General features: G+C 64.4%; 12 protein-coding genes across 12 annotated transcripts; 5 read left to right on the forward strand and 7 right to left on the reverse strand.

The window, feature by feature from the left end:
• Positions 1-105: 105 nt before the first annotated feature.
• MJAP1_004149 (uncharacterized protein) lies at positions 106-1,463 on the reverse strand (the record flags this gene model as incomplete). Its single annotated transcript, XM_060268068.1, has 3 exons — positions 106-1,064; positions 1,244-1,248; positions 1,429-1,463. 3 exons carry the CDS (start codon positions 1,461-1,463, stop codon positions 106-108), a joined length of 999 nt encoding a protein of 332 aa, XP_060124051.1.
• A 338-nt stretch (positions 1,464-1,801) lies between these two features.
• MJAP1_004150 (uncharacterized protein) lies at positions 1,802-2,809 on the reverse strand (the record flags this gene model as incomplete). Its single annotated transcript, XM_060268069.1, has 1 exon — positions 1,802-2,809. One exon carries the CDS (start codon positions 2,807-2,809, stop codon positions 1,802-1,804), a length of 1,008 nt encoding a protein of 335 aa, XP_060124052.1.
• Positions 2,810-3,487: 678 nt separating this feature from the next.
• On the reverse strand, positions 3,488-4,913 carry MJAP1_004151 (uncharacterized protein; the record flags this gene model as incomplete). Its single annotated transcript, XM_060268070.1, has 2 exons — positions 3,488-4,147; positions 4,170-4,913. The coding sequence occupies 2 exons, from the start codon at positions 4,911-4,913 to the stop codon at positions 3,488-3,490; spliced, it is 1,404 nt and encodes a 467-aa protein (XP_060124053.1).
• A 41-nt stretch (positions 4,914-4,954) lies between these two features.
• On the forward strand, positions 4,955-6,170 carry IME4 (mRNA (2'-O-methyladenosine-N(6)-)-methyltransferase; the record flags this gene model as incomplete). Its single annotated transcript, XM_060268071.1, has 5 exons — positions 4,955-5,038; positions 5,061-5,156; positions 5,179-5,271; positions 5,294-6,097; positions 6,120-6,170. The coding sequence occupies 5 exons, from the start codon at positions 4,955-4,957 to the stop codon at positions 6,168-6,170; spliced, it is 1,128 nt and encodes a 375-aa protein (XP_060124054.1).
• Positions 6,171-6,211: 41 nt separating this feature from the next.
• On the forward strand, positions 6,212-6,744 carry MJAP1_004153 (uncharacterized protein; the record flags this gene model as incomplete). The annotated part of the gene is made up of 3 exons (XM_060268072.1): positions 6,212-6,289; positions 6,312-6,424; positions 6,447-6,744. The coding sequence occupies 3 exons, from the start codon at positions 6,212-6,214 to the stop codon at positions 6,742-6,744; spliced, it is 489 nt and encodes a 162-aa protein (XP_060124055.1).
• On the reverse strand, positions 6,745-7,854 carry MJAP1_004154 (uncharacterized protein; the record flags this gene model as incomplete). Its single annotated transcript, XM_060268073.1, has 1 exon — positions 6,745-7,854. One exon carries the CDS (start codon positions 7,852-7,854, stop codon positions 6,745-6,747), a length of 1,110 nt encoding a protein of 369 aa, XP_060124056.1.
• A 10-nt stretch (positions 7,855-7,864) lies between these two features.
• IRA2 (Ras GTPase activating protein ira2) lies at positions 7,865-14,567 on the reverse strand (the record flags this gene model as incomplete). The annotated part of the gene is made up of 2 exons (XM_060268074.1): positions 7,865-14,248; positions 14,271-14,567. 2 exons carry the CDS (start codon positions 14,565-14,567, stop codon positions 7,865-7,867), a joined length of 6,681 nt encoding a protein of 2,226 aa, XP_060124057.1.
• Positions 14,568-14,662: 95 nt separating this feature from the next.
• On the forward strand, positions 14,663-15,110 carry MJAP1_004156 (uncharacterized protein; the record flags this gene model as incomplete). Its single annotated transcript, XM_060268075.1, has 2 exons — positions 14,663-14,980; positions 15,003-15,110. 2 exons carry the CDS (start codon positions 14,663-14,665, stop codon positions 15,108-15,110), a joined length of 426 nt encoding a protein of 141 aa, XP_060124058.1.
• A 94-nt stretch (positions 15,111-15,204) lies between these two features.
• On the reverse strand, positions 15,205-16,274 carry MJAP1_004157 (uncharacterized protein; the record flags this gene model as incomplete). The annotated part of the gene is made up of 2 exons (XM_060268076.1): positions 15,205-15,986; positions 16,010-16,274. 2 exons carry the CDS (start codon positions 16,272-16,274, stop codon positions 15,205-15,207), a joined length of 1,047 nt encoding a protein of 348 aa, XP_060124059.1.
• Positions 16,275-16,406: 132 nt separating this feature from the next.
• Positions 16,407-17,123, forward strand: GSP1 (GTP-binding nuclear protein gsp1/Ran; the record flags this gene model as incomplete). Its single annotated transcript, XM_060268077.1, has 3 exons — positions 16,407-16,449; positions 16,479-16,516; positions 16,554-17,123. The coding sequence occupies 3 exons, from the start codon at positions 16,407-16,409 to the stop codon at positions 17,121-17,123; spliced, it is 651 nt and encodes a 216-aa protein (XP_060124060.1).
• A 206-nt stretch (positions 17,124-17,329) lies between these two features.
• Positions 17,330-19,616, forward strand: RRN3 (DNA independent RNA polymerase I transcription factor; the record flags this gene model as incomplete). The annotated part of the gene is made up of 2 exons (XM_060268078.1): positions 17,330-17,374; positions 17,397-19,616. 2 exons carry the CDS (start codon positions 17,330-17,332, stop codon positions 19,614-19,616), a joined length of 2,265 nt encoding a protein of 754 aa, XP_060124061.1.
• A 14-nt stretch (positions 19,617-19,630) lies between these two features.
• On the reverse strand, positions 19,631-22,793 carry MJAP1_004160 (uncharacterized protein; the record flags this gene model as incomplete). The annotated part of the gene is made up of 3 exons (XM_060268079.1): positions 19,631-22,277; positions 22,301-22,494; positions 22,518-22,793. The coding sequence occupies 3 exons, from the start codon at positions 22,791-22,793 to the stop codon at positions 19,631-19,633; spliced, it is 3,117 nt and encodes a 1,038-aa protein (XP_060124062.1).
• Between the last annotated feature and the right edge of the window lie 96 nt (positions 22,794-22,889).

Here is a 22,889-nt window from a genome sequence, read left to right on the forward strand (position 1 = left end):
AGTTTCTGGAGCGCGATGCATTCGTATCCCCGTGCAGATGTGGAGAAGGCCCGTAGTGGCGAAGATCGATTGGACTGCGCGGCGCCATGGCCGTGCCAAGCACCGTCACGCAAAGATGTGCGTCGCGAGCCCCTGGCCTCCATAGTCTGTGATCCATAGCGTGTTGTCCTCGCAGGCTGAAATAACCCGCGTGGTATCGAGACATACGTCAAACACGCGCGCTTGCTGTACACCCAGCTCCAGGGTCATGTGAGGGTTCGCGGGCGTCTCCTCGTCAAGGGAATCCAGGAGGGGCTCCACATCCCATAGGCGCGTTTTGCGGTCCCAGCCGCCGCTGACGAGTAGTTTTCGCGCAGCCTCGTACGCAATCGTACGGACCAGTTTTTCGTGGGCCCGGAATGTTGCAAGACACACGCCAGTTTCCGTGTTCCAGAAACGGATCGCAGAGTCGCTGCTGCCGGTCAAGAGCCACTGGGGGGTGAGCACCAACGAGGCAATGCCGCAGCGGGGCCCAGAGATCGTCTGGCACGTCTCGCCGGTCGCAGCGGACCAGAGATGCAGGCTACCGTCGCCCGCACCACTGGCCACGATCCCGTTGTGCAGGCTGCATGCATTGACCGATGCGGAGTGCGTGTCGTAGATGTGCAGCAGCTCACCCGTCGCACGGACCCACACCCGCAATGTGGTATCTCGGCTGGCCGTGACAATGTACTTGGCGTCAAACGCGACGCTCAGCACGCCTGCCTTGTGGCCGCGCAGGACAGGGCCAGGCTCATAGAGCGACCCATTGCCCCTCTGGGACGGGTACCATATACGAGCGGTCGTATCCGAGCTGCCGCTCACAAGAAAGCCAGGCTCGTGTTTTAGACATAGGACACTTCCGTTATGCCCTCCCATGGTCGACATGCATGCGCCCGTCCCGCTGTTCCACACCTTGATCGTATTATCGCGCGAGCCTGTAATAAGGTAGCTTGCCTGCCCCGGGTGGAGTTCGCGGTCGACGCAGCAGCAGTACACGCTGTCTTTGTGTCCACGGAACCGCGAGATGCGCGGGCGGAACGGCGCTTGTCCGTCAGGGCCCAGTGGTCGGGATCTGGTCGAATACCATCGCCGCTCCAGCTCCCATCGCGCCATGTAGAACGACTTCCAGTGCGTATTTTGCAGGGGGTAGGTTGGCAGATGTTTGGTAAATATTGGTGCATCCGAACTGGCGGGCGCAAGCAGTTCCGTCCGCAGCCCCCACCCAGGCTGGGTGTAAAACAAGGCGCGCCAGACGCCCGAGTGTGATGCGAGGCGATACCAGCGTTTACAGACATAGGACGCTTCGAGCACATCGAGGTGGCCAGGGAGAAGGGATAGGGTATAAATGGCTAGTTCCTCAGGGAGCTCTGCAAGGAAATCTGCGTCAGTGCCCGCCCTACCACCTACCGATCCGTCTTCTTGTACTCCGATGAACGCGCCATGTCACCAGCTTGCTCTGGTTCTGTGTCAGCGATTCCAAACTAGAAGTATTAGCGGATGTATCGCTGCACGGTATTGATTTCGATTCCGAAGGCGGCACACACAAGTCACTCCAAAGTGACTTGATCAGCGACATGCTCCACGGCGTATCGACGATGACGGCCGTGTGTTTCCCCCTCCACACCAACGTGGCGTGGCGAACATGTGACTTTAAAAGGGCGCAATACAATTCATTTACAAAGGTCGTGCCTATATATTGCGCGTCGCCATTGTCTAGTCCGCTGTGTTTGCTGGATAATGAGTAGAAGGTCCGTGGCTCGGCCATGGTTTAGTGGGCTAGCTAGATCGGGTTGTAGCGGTAGTAGGTCTGTTCATTCTGACCAGAGGACCACATATTGTTGTGGCTGCCATAGTGGCTCGTGTACCGGTGTTCGTCGCGGACCGGATACTGCATGGCATCCATCGCGTAGAGGTCGTGGTCGTCCATCGGGGGTTCCGGAAGATCACGCGACTTGCGCGTCATGCGGGGCTCAGCGGTAAAGGACACGTCCTGCTTCGCCGTGCGCAGCGCCTGGATGCGCTCGGCCGTGGTCATCCGCTTGCCGTTGGGGGGCTGCGGAAGTTTCCGACTATGCCGACGGTAGTCACCAGCACCGATACTGTCGACGCGGGACAGCTGGCTGCCGTTCCGCGAAAGCTGCGAGTTCCGTGACCGGGTCGATGACTTGTGCATCAACTGGCGGTGTGGGTCTTGGTATTGGGGCTCCTGCTCATAGTAGGGGTCCAGAGGGTAGGCATAATCCGAGTAGTTTTGCGTCGCCGACATGTTGCTCGACGGCTCGTGGACTGCGACATACCCCCGCGAAGACCGCGGCGTGGCCTTCGTCGAGCTTTGCGTGAGCGCTTCGTGCGACTCAAACGGCGACATTTCGGCGTAGTGGGTGCCATATGCCTGGGAATAGTCGCCGTACGGCGCACTGTAGACGTCCGTTTTACCGCCCGACCAGTCCACTGTAGGGGGAGCGGGAAGGGCGCGAGGAGGACCGTGCCTGTACTGGCCCGTGGTATAGTCTTGATAACCGCTTTGCACAGGCTGCCCGCGGGCCACGGGTGGCATCTGGATCTCCATGTACGGCGACGGCTCGTTGCCCAAGAGATGCTGGGGCGGCGGAGCGGGGAGCTGGCGCGACACGCGCCCCTCTTTCCGGGCGCGGCGTGAGGTTAGCGGCTGGGGCTGGGCTTGGTCTAGCAGTCCGATTTGGGACGGCGACGAGGCGATCTGGTGGCGACCGCTCGGAGGCCGCAGCGCCTGCGAAGTACGGCGCTGGGACCGCATACGTTGCGGCATGGATGCGGGGCCTGCCGTAGGGAAGGCCGTATGATGCGCTTCAAGCCGTGGAGGGTTGGCAAACTGCATAATCGTGCCGAGGATTAGCACCACCACAAGAACGACACCAACGGCAGCGACAAATGCCACGCCATTACGCCACGGCAAGCCTGCCTGTTCAATGGTATGATCATCACGACGGGACAAGGTGACGCTCGGCGTACCCGCAGAGCTTGCTTGCAACGCGTCCACGGCCCCGACCGGTCCCGCGAAAAGAAGACGGGACATCATCACGAGCGGCTGTGTTGTGTTAGCATATGCTCACGCAGCTAGGCCACCTACCAGAAACCGCACTGCCTCTACACGGTACATGGCTACCAAGAGCCGAACAAAGAGAGGCTCACGGAAGTGTATAGCTGAAGAAGCCGAGATCTGCCTGCCCTCAGCTGACACGCCAATCACTGCCGCGTCGCAGGGCGAAACGCGCGGTGCAATTCAAGCTATGTGCGCTGCAGATTCTACCGCAGCCCTGTCGCTCGCGCTCTGGCATGCGGTCCAGGTACCCTGCGCATGCACGCAGATATTTTACGTAATATTACACAAAACACGCCAGGATGCATGGAATGCCGTGCGGCGATTTGGCATAGCCACATTATTTGCTTACCTACGCGTGTCGAAGGCGCAAGGAGCGCGCGGTTGTTACAAGTACGTGACCTGCGTTCCCCTGATGGTGTTAGTCGGCGCCTGCAGCGAGAATACGTACATGCGCAGCGTATCCCAAAGGCGCTGGATGGCCACACGTGGCCAGGACTGGAGCGAGGGACGCCGTGAAGAGGCGGCGCGGGGGGCGAGTGCGCCCGCGAGTGTAGCTAGCGCCAGTAGAAGAATAAGGACGCGCTTACGCGTCACGTACGAAAAGAGCATGTGGCGGACGTGGCCGTACGACAGGCCGCGGGGAACTTCGGCAGGCTCCTCGGTCGGACGGCGCGCCAAAAAGGTCTGGAGGTGCTCGCGCGTCGCCGCGTGGCTCGCCGCGTCGTCCTCGGCACTCGCACGGGCCGTGCGCCCCTTGCGGCGGATGCTCGGCGTGCGCTGCAGCGACGCGCCGCTGGGGCGCGCGGGGGGAGGGGGTAGAGCCGTCGGTGCGCTATCCTGCTCCACAGGCGCAGGAGCCGGCGCAGGCTCGTCGGTAGGCACGACGCTCGGCGCAGGCGCCTTGTGCGCCTCGTCGTGCGCGGCCTGCGCGCGCCGCTTCTTTTCTTCTTCGTACTGCGCGCGAGCCTCTTGGAGGGCCTCGCGCTCGCGCTTGGCACGTGCGTCAATCTCTTGGCGCATCGCATCGATCTCGCCAAAGAGCGCCTGGGTGAGTGGCGCAACGTACCAGCTTGGCGTCCTCGGGCAGGCTGCTGTAGCCGACAAAGTCGTGTGCATAGTTCCAGTCCTGGAGGTGCACGCCGAGCACCTGGAGCGTATAGATTCGGAGCACGCGCTCGTACGTCCCGCCGGCCTTGGACACCTCCTGGCCGTCGGGCGTAAGCAGCGCGGAAAAGTACCACTCACACGTCTGGCGCGCACACGTCGCCCGCGCAGACGTTTCGGCGTCGCCACGGGCGTACGCTGGGCCTTTGGACGCGTACGTATCGAGACGCAACGCCGCGAGAATCGCCGACGTAAGCAGCGCACCCGGCACACGCAAGATCAGCGGCGTAAGCTCCTCGGACGGGTCGAGTGTGTGGGGGTACGGAGGATTCGGCGTGCCGTGCAGCACGTCGAGGCTGGCGTACCACAGCATGGTATACAGAGCGCCCGCCGGCGCCTGGAGCACCTGGAGCACGGCGTGCGCGCGCGCATGCGCATCCTCAGGGCTCTCGGGAGTGTGCTCGAGCGAATTCATCACACGCTCGCGCACAGAGCTATTGGTATACACGGTGACCATCGCAGTGTAACGCAGGACCAGAAGACGCTCTAGGAGCACGACGTCGTGCGTAATGCCTTGCCGGGAATCCGCGCACGCAAGCTCGACGCCCCTCTCTATCATCAACAGGCTCGTCATGTACTCTTTCTGCAGAAAGGCGCGCGTCGCGTCGCCACACTGCTGGCGCAGTGCTCCCTCTTGCGTCGCCATGGCGAGCAAAACAGAACCCTCCACCTCTCCGCCTCCACACGATGGAGGACCGGAGCGCTGCGGCGGTGCTCGCCGCGCGGTACCTGCACCGGCCCACGGGCAAGGAGCGCCTGCTTGCCGAGCTGGTACGCTACCGCACTCACCCAGTTCCACAGCACCGACAATCGGTTCCAGGGGCACTGCGCGCACATTACGCGCGAGGCGTGCGAGGCGGCGCCCGGCTCGGCAGAGCCTTGTCCTCTGGTACGTGCTGCGCCTGACGCAGCTTCATTTCCGCCCTGTCTTTTATCCCCATACGAATCCCGCACTTGGGCACTGCGGCTACCTGAATGCGTGCCATCGAAAGGCGACGTGCAAGGTAGGTAGTTGGCCTGACCCAGTTTCTCCATTTCGAGATCGACCTCCGCCCGCCGCAGGTGCCCTTTGCATGGGAGTGCACGAGCGCGGTGCCGTACGACGCCGCGTCCAAGTACGCAGAGCACGCCGCGATCGAAGAGCCGGTGCGCGTCCTGCGCCAAGCCGGCCTCGAGGCGTGGCTGCACGCGCAGGAATGGCATGCCGCGCAGCCCCGCCTGCCTGCGCAGTGGATCTCGTGCGACGTGTGCACCTTTCCTTTGTCGACGCTCGGCAAGTTTGACGTGGTGGTCGCCGATCCCCCGTGGGACATCCACATGTCGTTGCCGTACGGCACGCTCTCGGACGAGAATATGTACGCCCTTCCTCTGCCCGACCTCCAGGAAGAGGGCCTGCTCTTTCTCTGGGTGACGGGGCGCGCAATGGAGCTGGGGCGCCAGTTGCTCAAGCACTGGGGCTATGTCCGTATTGACGAGCTGATCTGGGTCAAGATCAACCAGATGCAGCGCCTCATCCGCACGGGGCGCACCGGCCACTGGCTCAACCACACCAAGGAGCACTGCTTTGTCGGCCTCAAGCGCAAGGGGATGGCGCCTGTCGACGCACCACCCCCTGGCACGCACATACCTCTTCCAGAATGGATGCACGCGGGCCTTGGCAACGATGTGATCGTCGCCCCGGTCCGCGATACGTCGCGCAAACCCGACGAGCTCTACGACATGATCGAAAAAATGTGCCCGGGCGGCCGCAAGGTCGAGCTCTTTGGGCGCCAGCACAATGTGCGCCCGGGATGGCTCACACTTGGCAACCAGCTGAAAAACGACCACGTCGTACGTGCCTATACTTACCCAGGTCGAGCCGCACCTCCAAGCCGCGTGCGAAGCGCGCGACGCCGCCCAATAGCCCCGCACGAGCCACTATATATGACATAAGCAATCGCCACCATGGCCAGCGCGGTGCGGGCCCTGTTCGGCTGCTGCTTGGGCCGCGGCCGCAAAGCGCCTGTGCCGTCCGCGGGCGAGGTACGTGTGCGTGCTAATGTAGACCACCGAAGAGACGCCGCTCCTCGGCGAGAATTCCGGTGCGCCGCAGTCGGAGCTGGACCCGATCCTCTTTCCGGCGCAGCAGATTGATGCGATCCTGCGTGGGCTGAACAGGTAGGTCGCCGGACTAACGCAGTGATATGTTGCCTGTCGATGCGAATGCCAAGACGGCACCCGCGCTGACTGCGCCGAGCGAGAGCGAGACGCAGCCCCAGCTCGTCACCGTCCAGGACCATGCGCTGGACTCTGCGCCGGGCACGACGCGGCGGCACGCGTTCGACGCGGCGGAGCCTGCGTCGCACCGCGCGCCGTTCGTCTTGCTGTCGCGCTTCGAGGATGGCGAGGCGGTCGCCGAGGCGACGCGCACGGCTGTGGAGCAGAGACAAGGGCCCATGTCGGTGGTATGGAACGAGCGCGCGCCGGCGCTCGAGTAGTTATGTATACGCTATGACGAAATGCCGAAAAGCGACAGGCTGGCCTTGCATGGCCTGCGGCGTCTTTTGCCGCATGGTGACAGGGCCAAAATCATCGAAGCCGTCGAGATTTTCTTCGCTCTGGATCACGAGCGGGGGGGCGGAAAAGGTATCGTAGATCGACTGCATCTCAGCGCCGTGTGTCGGCCGCAGGGGGCAGAGGATATGTAGCTCGGGCGTGCACCCCACCGCGGTGCGCGCGAGGTGCCGTAGCGCCACCGCGCGGATCCACGCGGCGTGCGCCGGATCGTACACGCAGTCCGCGGCGAGGATCGCGTCAAACTGTGCATCGCTCGGGACCTTGGAGAACGCTTCTGCCTGTGCCGCATTCGCTTCTGGGAGCGTCTGCGCGGTGGATGCGTATTCTTGCTCGTCGTGCGTCACGTCGCGAAAGACTTGCTGCCAGTCGAGCTGCGCGACGTCCGCTGCCGAGCGGTTCAGCTCGGCATTGTACCGCAGATTGCCGAGGACCACGGCGTGGTGGTCCGTAAGCACGACCGATGCTCGGCGCCCTTGCGCAGCGAGGTACGCCTCGAGCGCGAGGCCCGCAAGGCCGGTGCCAGCGCCGAGCTCGAGGATGGACTGCGGCGCGTCTTTTTCGTAGCGCAGCATGAGGCGCCGCGCCAAGTACGGTGCCGCGCCCCATGTGCGGCCACCCAGCGCATCGTCCGTGAGCGCAATGTCGCGCAGACGCACCGACGCGGCCGCCGCCTCGGCCTCTTGGGGCTGCTCGGCCCCGAAGAAAAAGCGATAAATACACTCGCGCGCGCCAGCCGCCGACTGTCCTGCAAGACGCACTAGCATCGTCGCGCTCTCGTCCACCATCTCGCTCTCGCCTTCACGGCATGCCCACTGGATCACGGCGCGGAGCCAGGTCTGGACGCAGCTCGTCTCGAAGGCGTCGTCGCCCTCGCCTACAACGCGTTCGCCGTCCCACACCCAGCGCTCTGCGCACTCTTCCAGTCCATAGGCCTGCCGAATGGATGCCTGTCCGTGGCGGATCGACGCGGCGTCCGTCGCACGCCCCACGCTTGGCAGGTCGCGCGACGGCAAAAAGGGCGCACTTTTCATGTGGAGCGAACTACAGAAGCGCCACGAGGCGGCGGAGCCACGCGGCGGAAGCCGCTGGAGCGTCCGGCGCGGCGTGCGGCATCAGGGCGGGGAAGCCCAGCTGCGAAAGGAGCTGTGCGCTGGCACCAGGCGCATTGGAGCTCTGGCGCTGCAGCGTGCGCAGTGCGGGGATCGATACGGCGTCTTCCCCGGCCCAGTACACGGCGAGCGGCCCTTGGAGGAGAGCGGCACAGGCGACGTTGGCCTCGCCCGCGCGCACCAAATAGGCACAGAGGGGATGCAGCGTGGGGGACGGCACGTACCGTAGGAGCGCTGCCGCGAGGCCCACGGCCAGCAGCGCGGCGCTGCCCGACGGCAGCTGCGGCGCGGCACGCCACGCCTCGGCGACGCTCGGCGCGAGCCGCGCGGCCTGCACGTAGGACGATGCATTCGTAGGGTCCGACAGGCACAGCAAGAGTAGGATACCCGTCTGGCGACTGTCAACGCTGCCGTCAGGCGACGCAAAGAGCATCAGCAGCCGGACAAGCAGCTTTTGCGTGATACGGGCCGTGCCCGGCGCGGTGAGGGGGCGGTAGAGCACCGTGGCCAAGGCAAAGCCCAGGTCGCGGTCGGCGTTGACGCCGTACGCCGCATCAAGCGCGTACGCCTCGCTCGTGCGGCGCGTCGAGAGCAGTGTATCAGCATCGCGCGCCGGCAGACGCTCGGCCGCGGTTTGGGCGAGGTACAAGCCGGGGATTGCCAGCGACTTGTCGCCCGACTGTACCATCGCGAGCCCCGCCCAGAACAGCGCAGGGACCATGTGGGGAATGCACTCCATCAGCGACGCGCTGCACAGTGCGGCTGCGCCTGCAACGGCCGGGCGATGCACCTCGGCGAGCGCCTGCACGGCGAGGTGCGCCTCGGCGACACCCGCGCCGTGCAGCGAGCTGAGCACGCGGAAAGCCTGTGCCTGCACGCCGCCGCGCGCCGCATAGTCGGCGACCAGGCGCACGAGCTCCGGCTCGCTCTCCGGTGCGGCCAGTGCAAGGATCTCGCACGCCACTGCCGTCAGCGCCGTGCCGGCCGTGTCGTTGACTGTGGCGTGGTCGTGGTCGCCCTCGCCCTCGGCGATCGACGCGGCGAGCTTCGGCAAAAGAAGGGCGTAGGCGGTGCTTTTGGTCTCGCGCTGCAGCACGTAAAGGGTATTGTGCGCGGTGCGTGCGATGCCTTCGTTCAAGAACGGCATGCGGTGCGCAAGGAGCAGGATAAAGCAAAGGAGCGAAGGCAAATGCGGCTGCACTGGCGTGCCGGGCGTGAGGATCTGCACGGCCAAGAGGTGCACGAGCACGTCGACCTTGCGCCACACCGGCAGCGGCTCTTGGAGCGACTGCTGGATGCGGCGGAGGAGAAGCATGTGCAGCGGCGGCGCGTTGACCGCGCCGAGCGCGTCGAGTACGGCATGCAGCATACTCGACGCGCTCTGCATCGGCGTCACGTCTAAGCACGCATCCAAAAGACCATTGTACAGATCCGGCGCGTACTGCAGCGGCGCCCAGAAACCGGTCGAAAGCGTTGCACGGAGCGTCGGAATCGCCGCCCAGACCATCAGCGCCGAGGTAAAGAGCGCGCGCAGGTCGACGTGCGGTGCATGGTTTACGCGTGCCAGTAGCGGCGCGACATAGGTCAGCGCAACACACGCGTCGCTGCCGCACGCCGCACACAGGTCGAGCGTCGTGAGAATCATCGCATACGCGTACGCTGCGCTCGGCACGGGCGGCGCCGGCATCGCATGTGGCAACGTGTACGCCGGCAAGATCCCGTTTTCGCCGCCGGCCGCACGCAGCAGCGCCGCGGCAGCAGAGCGAGCCGATACTTGCTCGGCGGCCGTGTGCCAGAGCGCCGCGCCGTGCAGCACGGCCTTCGGCGAGCGCGGCGGCGAGCGCAGCGGTGCGCCGAGCACGACACCGCGCCGCGCTTGGGCCGCACGCACGACATCGCCGATGCGCGGGGCCTCGGACGAGCCCACGTACAGCGTGCACGCCTTTTCATCCAGGACAAGCACGGAGCCTTCGACCATGACGTATACGCCGCTCAGTGCAATGATATCGCACGTTCGGCCACTCAGCTTGCCGAGAGAAACGGGCTGCGTCGACGTGATGACGAGATGCGAGTCGCACACCTTGAGCGTCGCCATGATCGGCGCGAGGCGGCCATCGTGCAGCGACACGGACCACTCGTGCTCTGGCGGGCACTGCAGCAAAGCATAGGTCGCCGACGGCAGCGCATCAGCCGGCGCGAGCGGCGAGACTTCGGCAAGAGACGTCGCAAAGACGACACGCCCCGGCCACTCGAGCTCGGTCCAAGCCCGGAGGAACTGGCGCAAGGGCGTGCTCGCATTGAGAACCACAAGTGAGCGTGCCTGGGCGAGCACGGCGCGGGGGACAACCGAGAGCATGTACACCACCCACTGCATCGGCGGTAGGTTGGCGCTCGTCGCGAGTGACATGTCGAGCAGCATGTCGCACGGGCCACCCGATCCGAGGATGTGCAGCGTGTGGTACGCCAGCAGCGCAAGGTCCGTGCGACTGACCGGGAGGCGCGCAGCAACAAAGCTCACGATGCGACGGCCGTCGATGTGCGTTTCGTACACGATGCGATGCAAGGCAGACGTGTCGCGCCCGCTGTGCGCGCGCATCAGCGTCTCGTATGCACTTGTCGCGTCCGAGTGCAGTGCACGCTGCAGGCGCAGCTCGCGCGAAGGCGGCGGAAGGACCGCCAGCGTACGGTGCACGTCGTTCGCGAGGCCCGGGTGGCGCTGCACAATCGCCTCGGCATGCTCGGCAAGGCATGTGTATAGATACGCGCGGTCCGCCAGCGGCGGGCGGTGGACCACCGGCAGAGCCATGCCTTCGTCTGGATCACAGAGCTTGTCGAGCACCGCGATGAGATCGCGCTGGGGCCCTTTCAGGTGTGGATTCAAGGCAGTAAGGTGCGCGTCGCGGTGCTTGGGAAAACCGCCTTGTGCGAGTGCGAGGAGGACCTTGCTTAGGAGCACGAGCTCGCGGCGGAGCGTCGCGCGCTCAGGCAGCTTGACGCCGATCGACTCGGGCGTCGCGAGTGCAGGACCGAGCACACGCAGCATCATGAGCGCAGCCAGCGCACGGTACGGCGCAGTGCGGCTCGAAAAGTGACGTGCCGTATGCGCGCGCACCGCGGCGCAGACGCGGCGCACGAGATTGGTCGTGCCGGACGCCGTGACGCTCAGCTGCCCAATCACCCAGTCAGTCGTAGCCAAGAGCCACACACGCCCTTGCTCCGTTTCCGCGTTCAGCACCGTCGGGAGCGCGGCAATGTGCCCAACGATTTGCGTAATAATGATGCGAATGTCCGAATACGAAAAGCGGCGCAGGTAGGCCGTCGCGACCGAGAGCCGCGTCGAGTTGCTGCGCAGCAGCAGATCCTCGCTCGTGCACGACTCGATCTCCGTGCCAAGCAGGCTGCACACCAGCGCACACTCGTCGTCGACGACCCCCGCCAGCGCCTCTTCTAGCGCAGGCGCCTGGCTCGTGCATGCGCACACCAGCGCGTGTGCCACGTCGTGGGAAATGAGCGGTTCGTGCTTGCCCGCTTCGGCGGGAATCACGGGCCAGATGGCCGCACATGCGTGCAGCAGCGCCGCACGCTCGGCGGGGTGGGCGCGCAGAACCAGCGCCGGCGCCTCGGTCTGGATATAAGTGGGGTGCGTGCGCAGGATTTGCGTCAGTGCCTTGATCGCAGTCTCGGCATCCGTCGCGTCGTCCGAGCGGCGCACGGCACGCAGCAGGCCGTGGACATAGAGGGCGATACGGCGGCGCAGGGCGTCCGCATGCGACTCGTCCATGGCGTCATTCACGACAATGGTGCCGTGCGTCAGAGGGACGAGCGCCTGGACTGCGGCGCGGCGGACGCTTGCCTGCGGCGCATCGGTCCACGGCAGGATGCGCAAGGCGAGTGCGCCCCGCGCAGTCGCTGCTTCGTCCGCACAGAGCACGAGCACGATGCGGCACACTGCTACGCGTGCCTCGGGGTGCGTCGCCGGTGCTGCGCGTTCTGCGCACTGTGCGAGCATATCCGCGAGCTCGGCGCTGGCCGGGAGGTCAGAGCGTGCCGCGATCACTTCGAGCATCGCGAGCCACAAGCCTGCGGCTGCGCGTGTGTCCGGAATGCTAGTCTCGCGCACGCGCTGCGCCGTGAGCAAGACGAGCTTCGAAGGGATTTTGGCGAGGAGGATCGCGGCCGTGTCGCGCGCTGCGGCGTCGCCACGCAAGACGAGCGTCGCAAGCGGCGGCACGATCGCCGTGCACTCCGCGTCGGCGGTCGTCGCGAGGAAGCGGGCATAGAGGCGCATTGCGCGTTCGTTGCCGCTCTGACGGACGAACGGCTGCCAGACGACCAGGACCGCATTCCATGCGACGCGCGCCGCAGGCGTGTGCCGTACCGATGCACAGACGTGCTCGGCGGTGACCTCGGGCGGCGCGAGCCGCGGCAGCGTGCGAAAGATCTGGACGAGCGGCAGATGCGGGGAGGGGTCGGCGATGTGCGTGCCGATTGCATGCGCGAGCTCGTGTGCGGCGCGATGGACCGGCATGTCGAGCATGCACAGTGCGTAGACCGTGGCCGCAAGACAGGTATGATGCATCAGCTCCGCATCGAGCGCGCCTGGACGTGTGCGGCGCACCAGGTAGGACATGGCGTGGACTTCGTGCCACAGCGAGGCGTACGAATCCGCTTGGAGGACGCGCGTGGCCGCGCTCTGAATCAGCGCGCCTTCGGACGGCCGCAGCGCGAGCGCCATCTCGCTGGTGGCGTGGGTATACAAGAAGCGTGCGGTGATGTGGTGCAGCGGCGCAAATGTCGCGCCGGGCGGGATGCGCAGGAGCACAGCAAGCAGGTCCTCGCCCTGCTCACCTTGCAGCAGGATCTGCGGCTCGAGCATCGCCAGCTGGAGCACCGCGTAAAAGAATGCCTGCTCCAGCGACGCGTCGAGGGGGTGCAGCGCGCTCACCCAAATGCGGCGCTCGCGGCCGTGCGCGGCCGTGCGGAGGTGCGCGCGAAAGATGGGCGCATAGGTCGACAGGCGATCGTCCCAGCGGCGGTGGCTTGCGATGGTGTAGAGTGCGTGGATAATGCAGAGGGCGCCTGCGCTGCACTGCACGGCCGGCTGCACGATCTGCATCGCGACCGTGTGGCAGTCCAAAAAGACGAGCGTCGCTACGAGCTCGCTCAGCAGGCGCGCCTCGCTCAGCGAAAGCAGCCGCGCGTTCCGTGCCCAGTCCATGGCGCGCGTCGCGACCGGCGACACGATCGACACGGCAAGAGCGCGCGTCTCTTTTCCGGGCCGGTACGAGAGGAGCCGCGCACAGACCACCAGCGAGTACGCGGCGAGTACGCCGAGCTTGGGCGAGGTGAGCTGGTTCTGCAGCGCCTCGAGGAACGATGCCTTCTTGGAGTGTACCTCGAGCCGCGTGCGCACATGCAGCAGTGCGCCGTGCGCCATCGGGCACAGCGACAAGAGTGCGGCGAGCATCGGCCACAAGAGGTAGCGCCTGCGCATCGAGTCTGCTGCACTGTACAGCGCGTCGAACGTGGCGTATGCCTCGCTCTCGAGTGCCGGCGTTTCGTGCGGATGGTAGACCGTCGCCCTGACGATCGCGCGGCGGAGCGCGACGCAGACGACCGCGTACAAGGGGCGCTTCCCCAGCGCGTTTAAGCTCGTGCCGATCAACGGCAGGAGCTTGGTCAGGTCGTGGTGGTGCACGTTGGCGCATTCCAGCAGGCGGATCTCGGCGGCGGTGCGGCGCTCGTCGTGCGTCACGGGGGCCTGGGTGATGGCCGTGCGGATGCGCCCAAAGACCATGTCGTGGTTCGTGGTGCTCAAAAAGTACACCAGCCGGCTCAGCGAGCGGTAGAGGTAGGCGGCGACGACGAGCGGAGGCGCGTCGCTCGCGTCTGCTGGCGTCGGAAAAGCGATCGGCGCCGGCATCGGCGTGCTCTCCAGCACAAAAAAGGCGCGTGTGCTCGCAATGTCGCTCTGTACCGCCTCGCTCACGTCGAGCATGGCATATTCGCATTCACGTTCGCGCAGCGACTCTGTATCGCGCCATCCAAACGAGAACGCGCGCATGCGCTCGGCTTCCGGAGTAATCGGTGCGCTGTGCGGCGCGTCGATCGCGCCGAGCGGCAGCGCGCTTATTTCGTGGCGCAGCAGCGGCTGCATGAGCGCCAGGGCGGTCTCCAAGAGGCGCGCCGCGAGGCCGTCGGCGAGCGGCGCGATCTCTGCCGATGCCCAGTACCGCACCAGGCACGCATCGAGCACGCGCACCAGGCACAAGAGTCGATGCAGCTGGGCCACGGCGTGCTGCGCGTCCATCGAAGGCTGCATAAGTCGCGCCACGTACAATTTCAAAGAGCTCAATGACACAGAGGCACTCGTACACCACGATCGCAATTTCGTGATCGCTCTCTTCCAGCAGGATCTGCAGCGAGCGCTCCGCATCCTGGTCGGCGCGCCATGGGAAGGGCGAGGCGGTGATGCTTCCCAGCAGTTGGCGCACCGCGCGCCCGATCGTCACGCGCTGGCTGTTCTCGGGCGGCACATAGGCGCTGTGCGTCGAGCCCGGCGTTCCTGTCTGCTTCTCATGCAGCACGTAGCCGGGCGAGGGTGTGCGAGGTAGCTCAAACGGCCGCCGGCTCATTCCCCGACACCATGCAGCTGGGGAAGCTGGCGAGGGAGGTACAGGGGCATAATTCCCAATGCCCGTCTCCGGCCGACGACGCTAGGACCACCATAATGTTTGTCCGCCACGCAGTCCGTTTCGCGCGCGCGGCGCCCGTGCAGGGTGCGCGTATGCGCTTCTCGACCTCGGCTACGGCACGCTACATCGAAGAGGACGTCACGTCGGAGCGCCTTGCGCAGCTCCTCGAGTCGAGCAAGGAGAGTGGCAAGCCGGTGCTCGTCGACTTTTTTGCGGACTGGTGCCAGCCGTGCAAGATGCTGAGCCCGATCCTGCACCGTCTCGTGAACGACCCGAAGCTCGTGAGCGGCCGCGAAGTCGACTTGGTCACCGTCGACGTCGACAAGAACATGGAGGCGGCGCAGCTGTTCAAGGTACGTCGATAAACTAACACAGGTTCGTGCCATGCCGACAGTGCTCGCGTTCAAGGACGGCAAGCCTGTCACCTCGTTTGTGGGCGTGCTCCCCGAGCCCAAGCTCAAGACCTTTATCGAGTCGCTCTAGCCGCGGCGCCGCTCGGTCTCGCTCGCTACTCCACATTCGAAAATAAGCCAGTTTCCGAGGTATCGGGGTGCATAGAGCTATAGTACACAAGAAGTTACTCGGAAGTGCGCTTCTTTTTTTTCGGCTTGTCCTCCTCCGACTTGGACCGCTTGGACGATGCGTCCTTTTTCGCCTTCTTTTCCTTCTTTTCTTTTTTCTCCTTCTTCTCCTTCTTCTCCTTCTTCTCCTTCTTGTCCTTGTCCTTCTTTTCCTTCTTCTTCTTCTCCTTGGGCTGCGCGACCGGCGCGGGCGCGTCCTCGTCGCTGACATCGCTCGGGTCCGAGTCCGAGCCCGCCTGCTCGTTATAGTCGTCCTGGTTCTCGTCGCTGTCCTCGCCATTGTCTTCGACTTCCATAGGCTCGCCGGTCTCTTCTGCGCGCTTGTCTTCCTCTTCGGCGCGGTCCGAGTCGTCGTCGTCCCAGCGGACCTTGCGCGGCTTGACCGGCTCCTCGTCCTGCGGCTCGTCTTCCTGCGGCTCGCTCGATTCCGTCGCAGCGAGCGCCTGGTCGAAGCTCAGCGAGCCCGGGCGCGGCGGCGCGACGCTGAACGGATCCTTGAGCAGGCTGCCGTGCAGCGACAGCATATGATTCGCGACCGTCATGCTAATCACGGTGAACTTGAGCGTGTGCGACTCGCCGCCGAGGCGCGCGCCCGTCTTTTTGTGACGCCAGAACCCGACCGAGCGGTCCTTGGGATCGGTGCGCTGGACATCGTCGTCGTCGTAGTGCACAAACTCGTACTTGGCGCTCGGCAGATGCTGCGCCGAGATGGCCGCGTTGAACGTGTCGTGCAAGAGCAGCGACACATGGCTCGGCGACGACAGGGTAATGGTTCCCTCTGTGGTTAGCCCAAGCACCTACCCAGCACCATGCCGATTTCCGGGCGCCATACCAGCGCCGAAAAAGCCACCGGCGCCACGCCAAACGCCGAGTCGCCGTTGATCCCGCCGAGGGCACTAAGGAAGCGTGCGTCTTTGTGCGTTACCATTACGCCCTCGAGCTGGGGGATGTAGCGCATGACGAGCGTGTCGAGCTGCTCCAGGATAGACGATTTCGGGTCCCTGCTCCAAACAGGAGGCACCGGAAGGTGCATCTTGCCGCTCACGTTCTTCAACGCCGTCGACATCGCGCCCGATCGCACCACTGGCAAGCCGCGAGCGCCAGAAAAATTTGGTCTGCCCGATGCACGTGACGGGGCGCGGAAGGGCAAAGAAGCTGTTTTTCGTGGTGCGCTGTCCCGCCACGACGTATAACGATTATGTCTGACGCTCAGAACGTTCCCAACTTTAAGCTGGTGCTGGGTAGGTAGAGGATTTAGGCTAACATTCAGTCGGTGACGGTGGTACCGGCAAGACCACTTTCGTCAAGGTAGGTCGATCGGGCGCTTGGGCCTCGCTAACCGCAGCGTCACCTTACGGGTGAGTTTGAGAAGAAGTACATTGCGACCCTCGGTGTCGAGGTGCACCCGCTGCAGTTCCACACGAACTTTGGTCCGATCGTCTTCAACGTCTGGGACACGGCGGGCCAGGAGAAGTTTGGTGGTCTGCGCGACGGCTACTACATCCAGGGCCAGTGCGGTATCATCATGTTCGACGTCACCTCGCGTATCACGTACAAGAACGTGCCGAACTGGCACCGTGACCTCGAGCGCGTCTGCGAGAACATCCCGATCGTGCTCTGCGGCAACAAGGTCGACGTGAAGGAGCGGAAAGTCAAGACCGGCGCTGTGACCTTCCACCGCAAGAAGAACCTGCAGTACTTTGAGATCTCGGCCAAGTCCAACTACAACTTCGAAAAGCCGTTCCTGTGGCTCGCCAGGAAGCTCGTCGGCAACGCGGCCCTCGAGTTCGCCGCTGCCCCTGCCCTGGCTCCTCCGGAGGTCCAGATCGACCACAACCTCATGGAGCAGTACAACAAGGAGCTCGAGACGGCTGCTGCTGCGCCTCTGCCCGATGAGGACGACGGTGACCTCTAAATGTAGCGTCTGTAGAGAATCACCCCCGGCGCCGCCCCAAGGCGCCACGCTCCTCGATCAATCACCACGTGGCGCTCCACCGGCGCACTTTTTTCTCTGGACGGTGGTGGCGAGGCGTTGCGATGCCGGCGTCGCCCCAACGCACAGTCCGCGCGCCGAAACGGCAAGCGGAAAATGGAGCCTCGCTCCACGGGACCCGACAGGGTATGTATGTCACCTTTGTCAAGAATGCAATGGTCCAAAAATCCAAGGTACGCCGCCGGACTGACCCAGGGCGAACTCGGGCCCTATCATGAGCTCCTTGCACAATTCCACTCGGGGCCGTCCGCGAGCACCTCGGCATCCTCGACGTCGCAGCTGCGCTCGTGGCTCGGCGCACTGTCGCACGTCGCCCCGTCGCTCGACCGCTCCTGCGCAGAGCTCGTGGACGCCGTCGTCGAGTTTCCCTGGCTCGCGATGCCGGACGAAGTCGCAGAGGCGTGGGTACGCTTCGTGTGCGCGCTCGTCAGCGCGCGCAGCGAGTGGGTGAGCAAGGTCGCGACTCTCATCTTTCGCAACTTTGGGCTGAATCCAGAGTGGTACCGCGACGCAGAAGCGCTCGCACTCGCCGCAGACGCTGCGCGGCCGACGCGCCGCCAGCTGTACGACCGCCTCCACGGCCTGCTGCAGAATCTGCTGCGCCTGATCCCGACGCTCCCGTCGACGCTCCAGCCGAGGCTCGTCCAGCACTTTCCGCACAAGCGCGACCGCACCCTCAGCCAGGTGCTCTATATCCGAAACCTGTTGCGCGTCACCGAGTACTGCGAAGCACTCACCGAGCCGATCTGGAGCGCGGTCATCGACCATGCTCTGCAGGTCGACGTCGAGATCCAGGTGGAGCTCGACGACCTGGAAGAGCAGGGCGTCGAGCCGGCGAATGTCACGACGCTCGCCTCGGTGCTCGACCGCGGCGTCGAGGACATCGACGGCGAGTCCGCCCCGTCGTCACCCGTCGAAAAGGACGAGGACCTCGAGGCGCTAGAAGACCTCGACGAGGAAGACGGCTACGAGGCGTCCGACTCGCTCCTGCCTTCGCATCCCACGGAGCACGAGCCGCAGTGGAACGAGATTGCGGTGCTCGCAGGCAAGCTCGACGCGATCATGAAGGCCATCTTTGACTTTCTCGCGCACTACGTTGGCCACGGCAGCTCGCTACGCGGCGGCGCCCCCACCCAGCCGGTGGACGTGCGCCGCTACCAGCTGTACCAGACGCTGCTCGGCATCTTCACGCGCTCAGTCTTGACGACGTTCAAGTCGCGCCACGTCCAGTTTCTCCTGTTCTGGTATTCGTCACTGGACAGCGAGTTTGCCGACATGTTCCTCGGCACGCTGCTCAGCAAGAGCTTGTATGCCCCGGGCGCCCACGCCGACGCCCCGTTTGCGCCGACGAGCGACTCGGCAGCGTTTCTGCGCATCGCGGCCGCAAGCTATGTAGCGAGCTACGTCGCACGCGCCAAGTACATTGACGGCTCGACGACACGCATGGTGCTGCTCAATCTCTGCACCTATCTCGACGCGTGCCTCGAGTCCTTTGCGCAGCTCGGCTCCTCGGCGCCGCCGCCGGGCTCGCGCGAGCACGCAATGTTCTACGCCGTGGCCCAGGCCGTGTTCTACCTCTTCTGCTTCCGGTGGCGCGACCTCCGCCAGGGCGGCTCGACGCTCGAGAGCACCTCGCACGAGGACGCGTCGCTCGCGTCGACCTACCCGACCGCCTGCTCGCTCGAGCTCTCGCCACAGCTCCTGCCGACGCTCAACGGCACGTCCTACTCGTCCGCTTCGTCGAGCACCTCGGGACCGCTCGGCACGAGCCTCGCGAGCGAGGCGGGGTGGGCGCCGGGCCTCGCGGTCGTGCAGCGCGCCATCACCTCTCCTTTGAATCCGCTGCGCTACTGCAACGGCAACGTCGTACAGCAGTTTGCGTATGTCGCGCAGCACACTGGCTTCCTCTACTGCTACTCGGTGCTCGACGCGAACGCGCGCCGTGCCCAGAGCGAGGCGCCGCAGCCCGCGGCGTCGGCGCCGGGTACGCCGCAGCGCAAAGGATCGCGCGACGCGCGCGAATCGACGCCGCTCGCGGTGCCCAAGACGAGCGAGGCGCCGGCGCCGGTGCCTGCAAAAGCCCTCGATGTCTTCTTTCCTTTCGACCCCTATCGGCTGCGGGACTCGGGGCCAATGGTCCACCGCCTGTACCGCGAATGGTCGGATGTTGCGCCGGAAGACGATGACGACGAGGACGAGGACGAGGACCATCCAGACGACCTCGACCTCGACCACCACGACGAAGACGAAGACGACGAACTCGGCGGACTTCCGTCAGTACGCCGCACCAAGCTGAGCGCAATGATGCCACGCCGGCCTCGCGCCACGCTCTCGTCCATGGACCCGAGCAGCATCACGCCCGAATCTGTGGCACAGAGTTTGGAGGCCATGAGCATCAGTCCCTATACAGGCTAAACAGTGTACAGTAGCTATCCACCAAGCACGTCAGCCAAGAGCGCAAGCAGCGACTGCGAGACGCGCGCATTGGTCGTACGGATCGTGAGGCGCGCCAGGCGCACATCGCGGTTGGGCTCGTAGCGCAGCAGGCAGCCCACCGGGCCGTCCCCGGTGCTCTTCCACACCCCGGCACCGACAATGTTTTCTGGCTTGGGATCGACGCCATCAAGCACGGCCAGGCCTGCATCGCGCACCACCGACACGGCCGCAGCATGCGGCAGCTCGCCGTGGGGGGTGAGCGCAATGCCAAACACGCGCTGCGCCTCGAGGCCGTGCTCGACTTGCACCGCCTTCCATCGCTGGAAAAAGTCGGCCGCGGCGAGCGCCACAGGGTGCACAAAGTGCGCGAGCGTCACGGGCAGTGGGAAGACCAGCGCGCGACTCTCGCGCATCATCAGCGTCACACGCACGCTCGGACACGCGACGAAGCACGACGCACAGGCCACATGGACCGTGCGCTCGACGTGCCCTCCGCTGGGGAGCGGCGCGGGCGACGTGTCCAGCTCGGCATGGATGTGCTCGGCATCCGCGCCGTCGGCGGGGACAATGTGCACCGCATGCAGCACGCCGCCGACCGGGCTCACATTCTTGAAATGCAGCGCAAGGACCGGCGCACGTGTAAAGGAGACCACCACGTCGCTGTCGCGATACAACACGCCTTTGGGGCTGAGCATCGTGCGTGGCAGAACGAGCACGTCAATCTCGCGCGGCTCCTCGGGTGCAGCATGCAGCGGCCCGCCCAAATTGAGCTGGTGCATCATCGGGCGCACCGCGCTGTCGGAGCTCTGCGAGAGCATTTCGGTGTGGTCCGAGTTCAGCGACATTGGCTGCTCGGACCCGCGGCGCGAGGGGAGCGACGGCGAGCTCATTGCACGCTCCGTGTCCGACGAGGTACGTTTATCGTGCACCGTCTGCAGCGAAAACGAGGTGGGGAGCGGCGACACAGCATCGAGGCCCAGCAGGCTCTCTTTTTCGCGTTTCGCATCGGGAAGGTCGGAATCGTCGGGGAGCGCAAACGAGCTCCAGTCTTCGGCATGCACCGTCGGGACCCCTTGCTGTGCCACCGGGCTGCCGAACTCAAAGTCGCGCATATCCAACAAGTCGACCTCGGTCGCTGGCAGCTGGGTATTGGCCGTGACTGTATCGGACCGCGGCGTGGTAGGCGACACGAGGGGCTCGACGTGGGGCTGCCGGATGCTGGACGAGCGTGCAGCGCCTTTGCCGGTCGAGATCGCAATGGGCTGCACGCGCTTGCGCGGCATGAGCTTTCCGAGCGGCGTATCGGGGAGCACATAGGGCGGCATTTCCTCACACACGAGCCCGAGCATCTCGGGCGTGGCAACCTCGGCGAGCGCCACGTACTCACACGCCCGTTGTTGCACCTCGATATCAATGCACTGTTGGAACATGCGCAGGATGGACAGCAGCGGGTCGCGGATCGAGGGGTACAGGTTGAGCCACTTGAAATAGGTCGTGAGAAGCAGGACGCGTGTCGAGATCGTGCACAGGTGCGAGCGGTCCTGCAGCATCTGCAGCTGGTCGATCGGCTGCGAGCCGGGGCGATCGGCAATCAGGTCGCCAAACTCGCCGAGGAGGTAGCCGCCGATCTTGATCAGCGTCTCGTGGCACGTCGGCTGCTCCAAGTAGCGGAATAGCGTCGCGACAGCGTAACGCTGCACCTTTGGGTTGTTTGTGACAACCTGCACGACACGGTGCCACACTGCATCGCTGACGTGGTCGCCCGCGAGGTTCACCAGCGACAAGACCGTGTCGACGTACCAGGTATAGTCGTCGGCAAAGCGCTCTGACAGGATCGAGATCTTCATCACGAGGCTTTCGCGCAGCGAGGGCTCCGCACGCGGCAGATACTCGAGCAGATGCGCCACAATCTCGTGGGCATTCGTCTCGTCGCACATGTAGTACACGAGCTCGAGCGCGCGGCGGCGCACACTAATGTCGCGGTCGTGCAGCGCTGCAAAGATGGTATTCTGGTGCATTTGGATCGGTGCGAGCGACGTGAGGCTGCGCGCGAACTGCGACATGGCCACTAGGCCCAAGTAGCGCACATTGGTCTCGCGCGACGTCAGAAAGCGGCCAAGGAGCACGGCCGAGCGCGCGACAACTACCGAGCCAGTGTCAAGATGCAGCGCGAGGCGGATTGCCTCAAAGAGAATGGCATTGTACGCATTGCTCTGCTGCACGTCAACCTGGGACGTGGTAGTCCGCGCGCGCATAATCAGGTCCAAAACGCCGTGCAAAGTCGCGAGCATCCCCTTTTCCGTGGGTGGGGGATAGAGCTGCAGCAGGCGGAGCAGATTCACCTGCAGCCAAGGCACAGGAATGTCGTGGTACAAGTAGATCTCTTTGTAGTCTTCCTTGACCACGATGTCGTACAGCTGCTCGACCGCTGGCAAGTAGCAGCTGCGATAGGGCGCCGGTCTGTCCTTGACCAGGACGCGGAGCAAACTTGTGACGCTCTGCGAGACGCCCAAGTGCCTGTGCCGGATCATGCGTGTGATGTGGGCGCTCCATTCTGCAATGTCGACGCCCTCGGGGTATTTGCGATAGATCTGGACTAGAGTCAAGGCCGCCTTCTTCTGTACAGTCGATGGCGAGGTCCTGAGGTCAGCACATATACGTACGGTGACACCAAAAGCTTCAGCACTTCTTCTGCGAGCGCTTCGGCCATCTCCAGGCTTGCAATGTTGGCCACCGCATGGAGGGCGAGGCACGTATTCACCTCGTTCATGTCGGCCAGATCGCGCCGGATCATGGGAATGGCCTGTTTTGAAAAGTCTGCGTGCTGGTGCACATAGAGCGTGAGCGCAAGATAGCCCTAGGGTCAGCCACAACACCTACAATCTGTTTTTCCGAATACTTGTGGCTGGCCATCAGCGCGAGCGCTTCCGGGAAGCCCACATCCACCTTGTATCCTTGCAGATAGGTGAATATAATCTTTGCCACGTATTTCTTGCGCTGGTAGCCGTCCAGCTTGGGTGTTGACCGAAACTTGAGGCGGATGTGGGCCATTTCTTTATTGACACATTTTTCCTCTGCATCGCGAGCGCCCGTCGCACGAAGCTCCGAGATATAGTGCGTAAGACCACGCATGCCAGTGGTCTGAGAGTTGCTCATTTTGTGCACCGCGTCGCCGCACCGCCGTGCGCGCGCAAGGGTGCTCCCACAGAAGACCGTGCACTAAACAAGCGGAGGACTCCACTCGATCCAATG

This window comes from Malassezia japonica, chromosome 9 (genome assembly GCF_029542785.1).
Source record: "Malassezia japonica chromosome 9, complete sequence".
NCBI lineage: Eukaryota > Fungi > Basidiomycota > Malasseziomycetes > Malasseziales > Malasseziaceae > Malassezia > Malassezia japonica.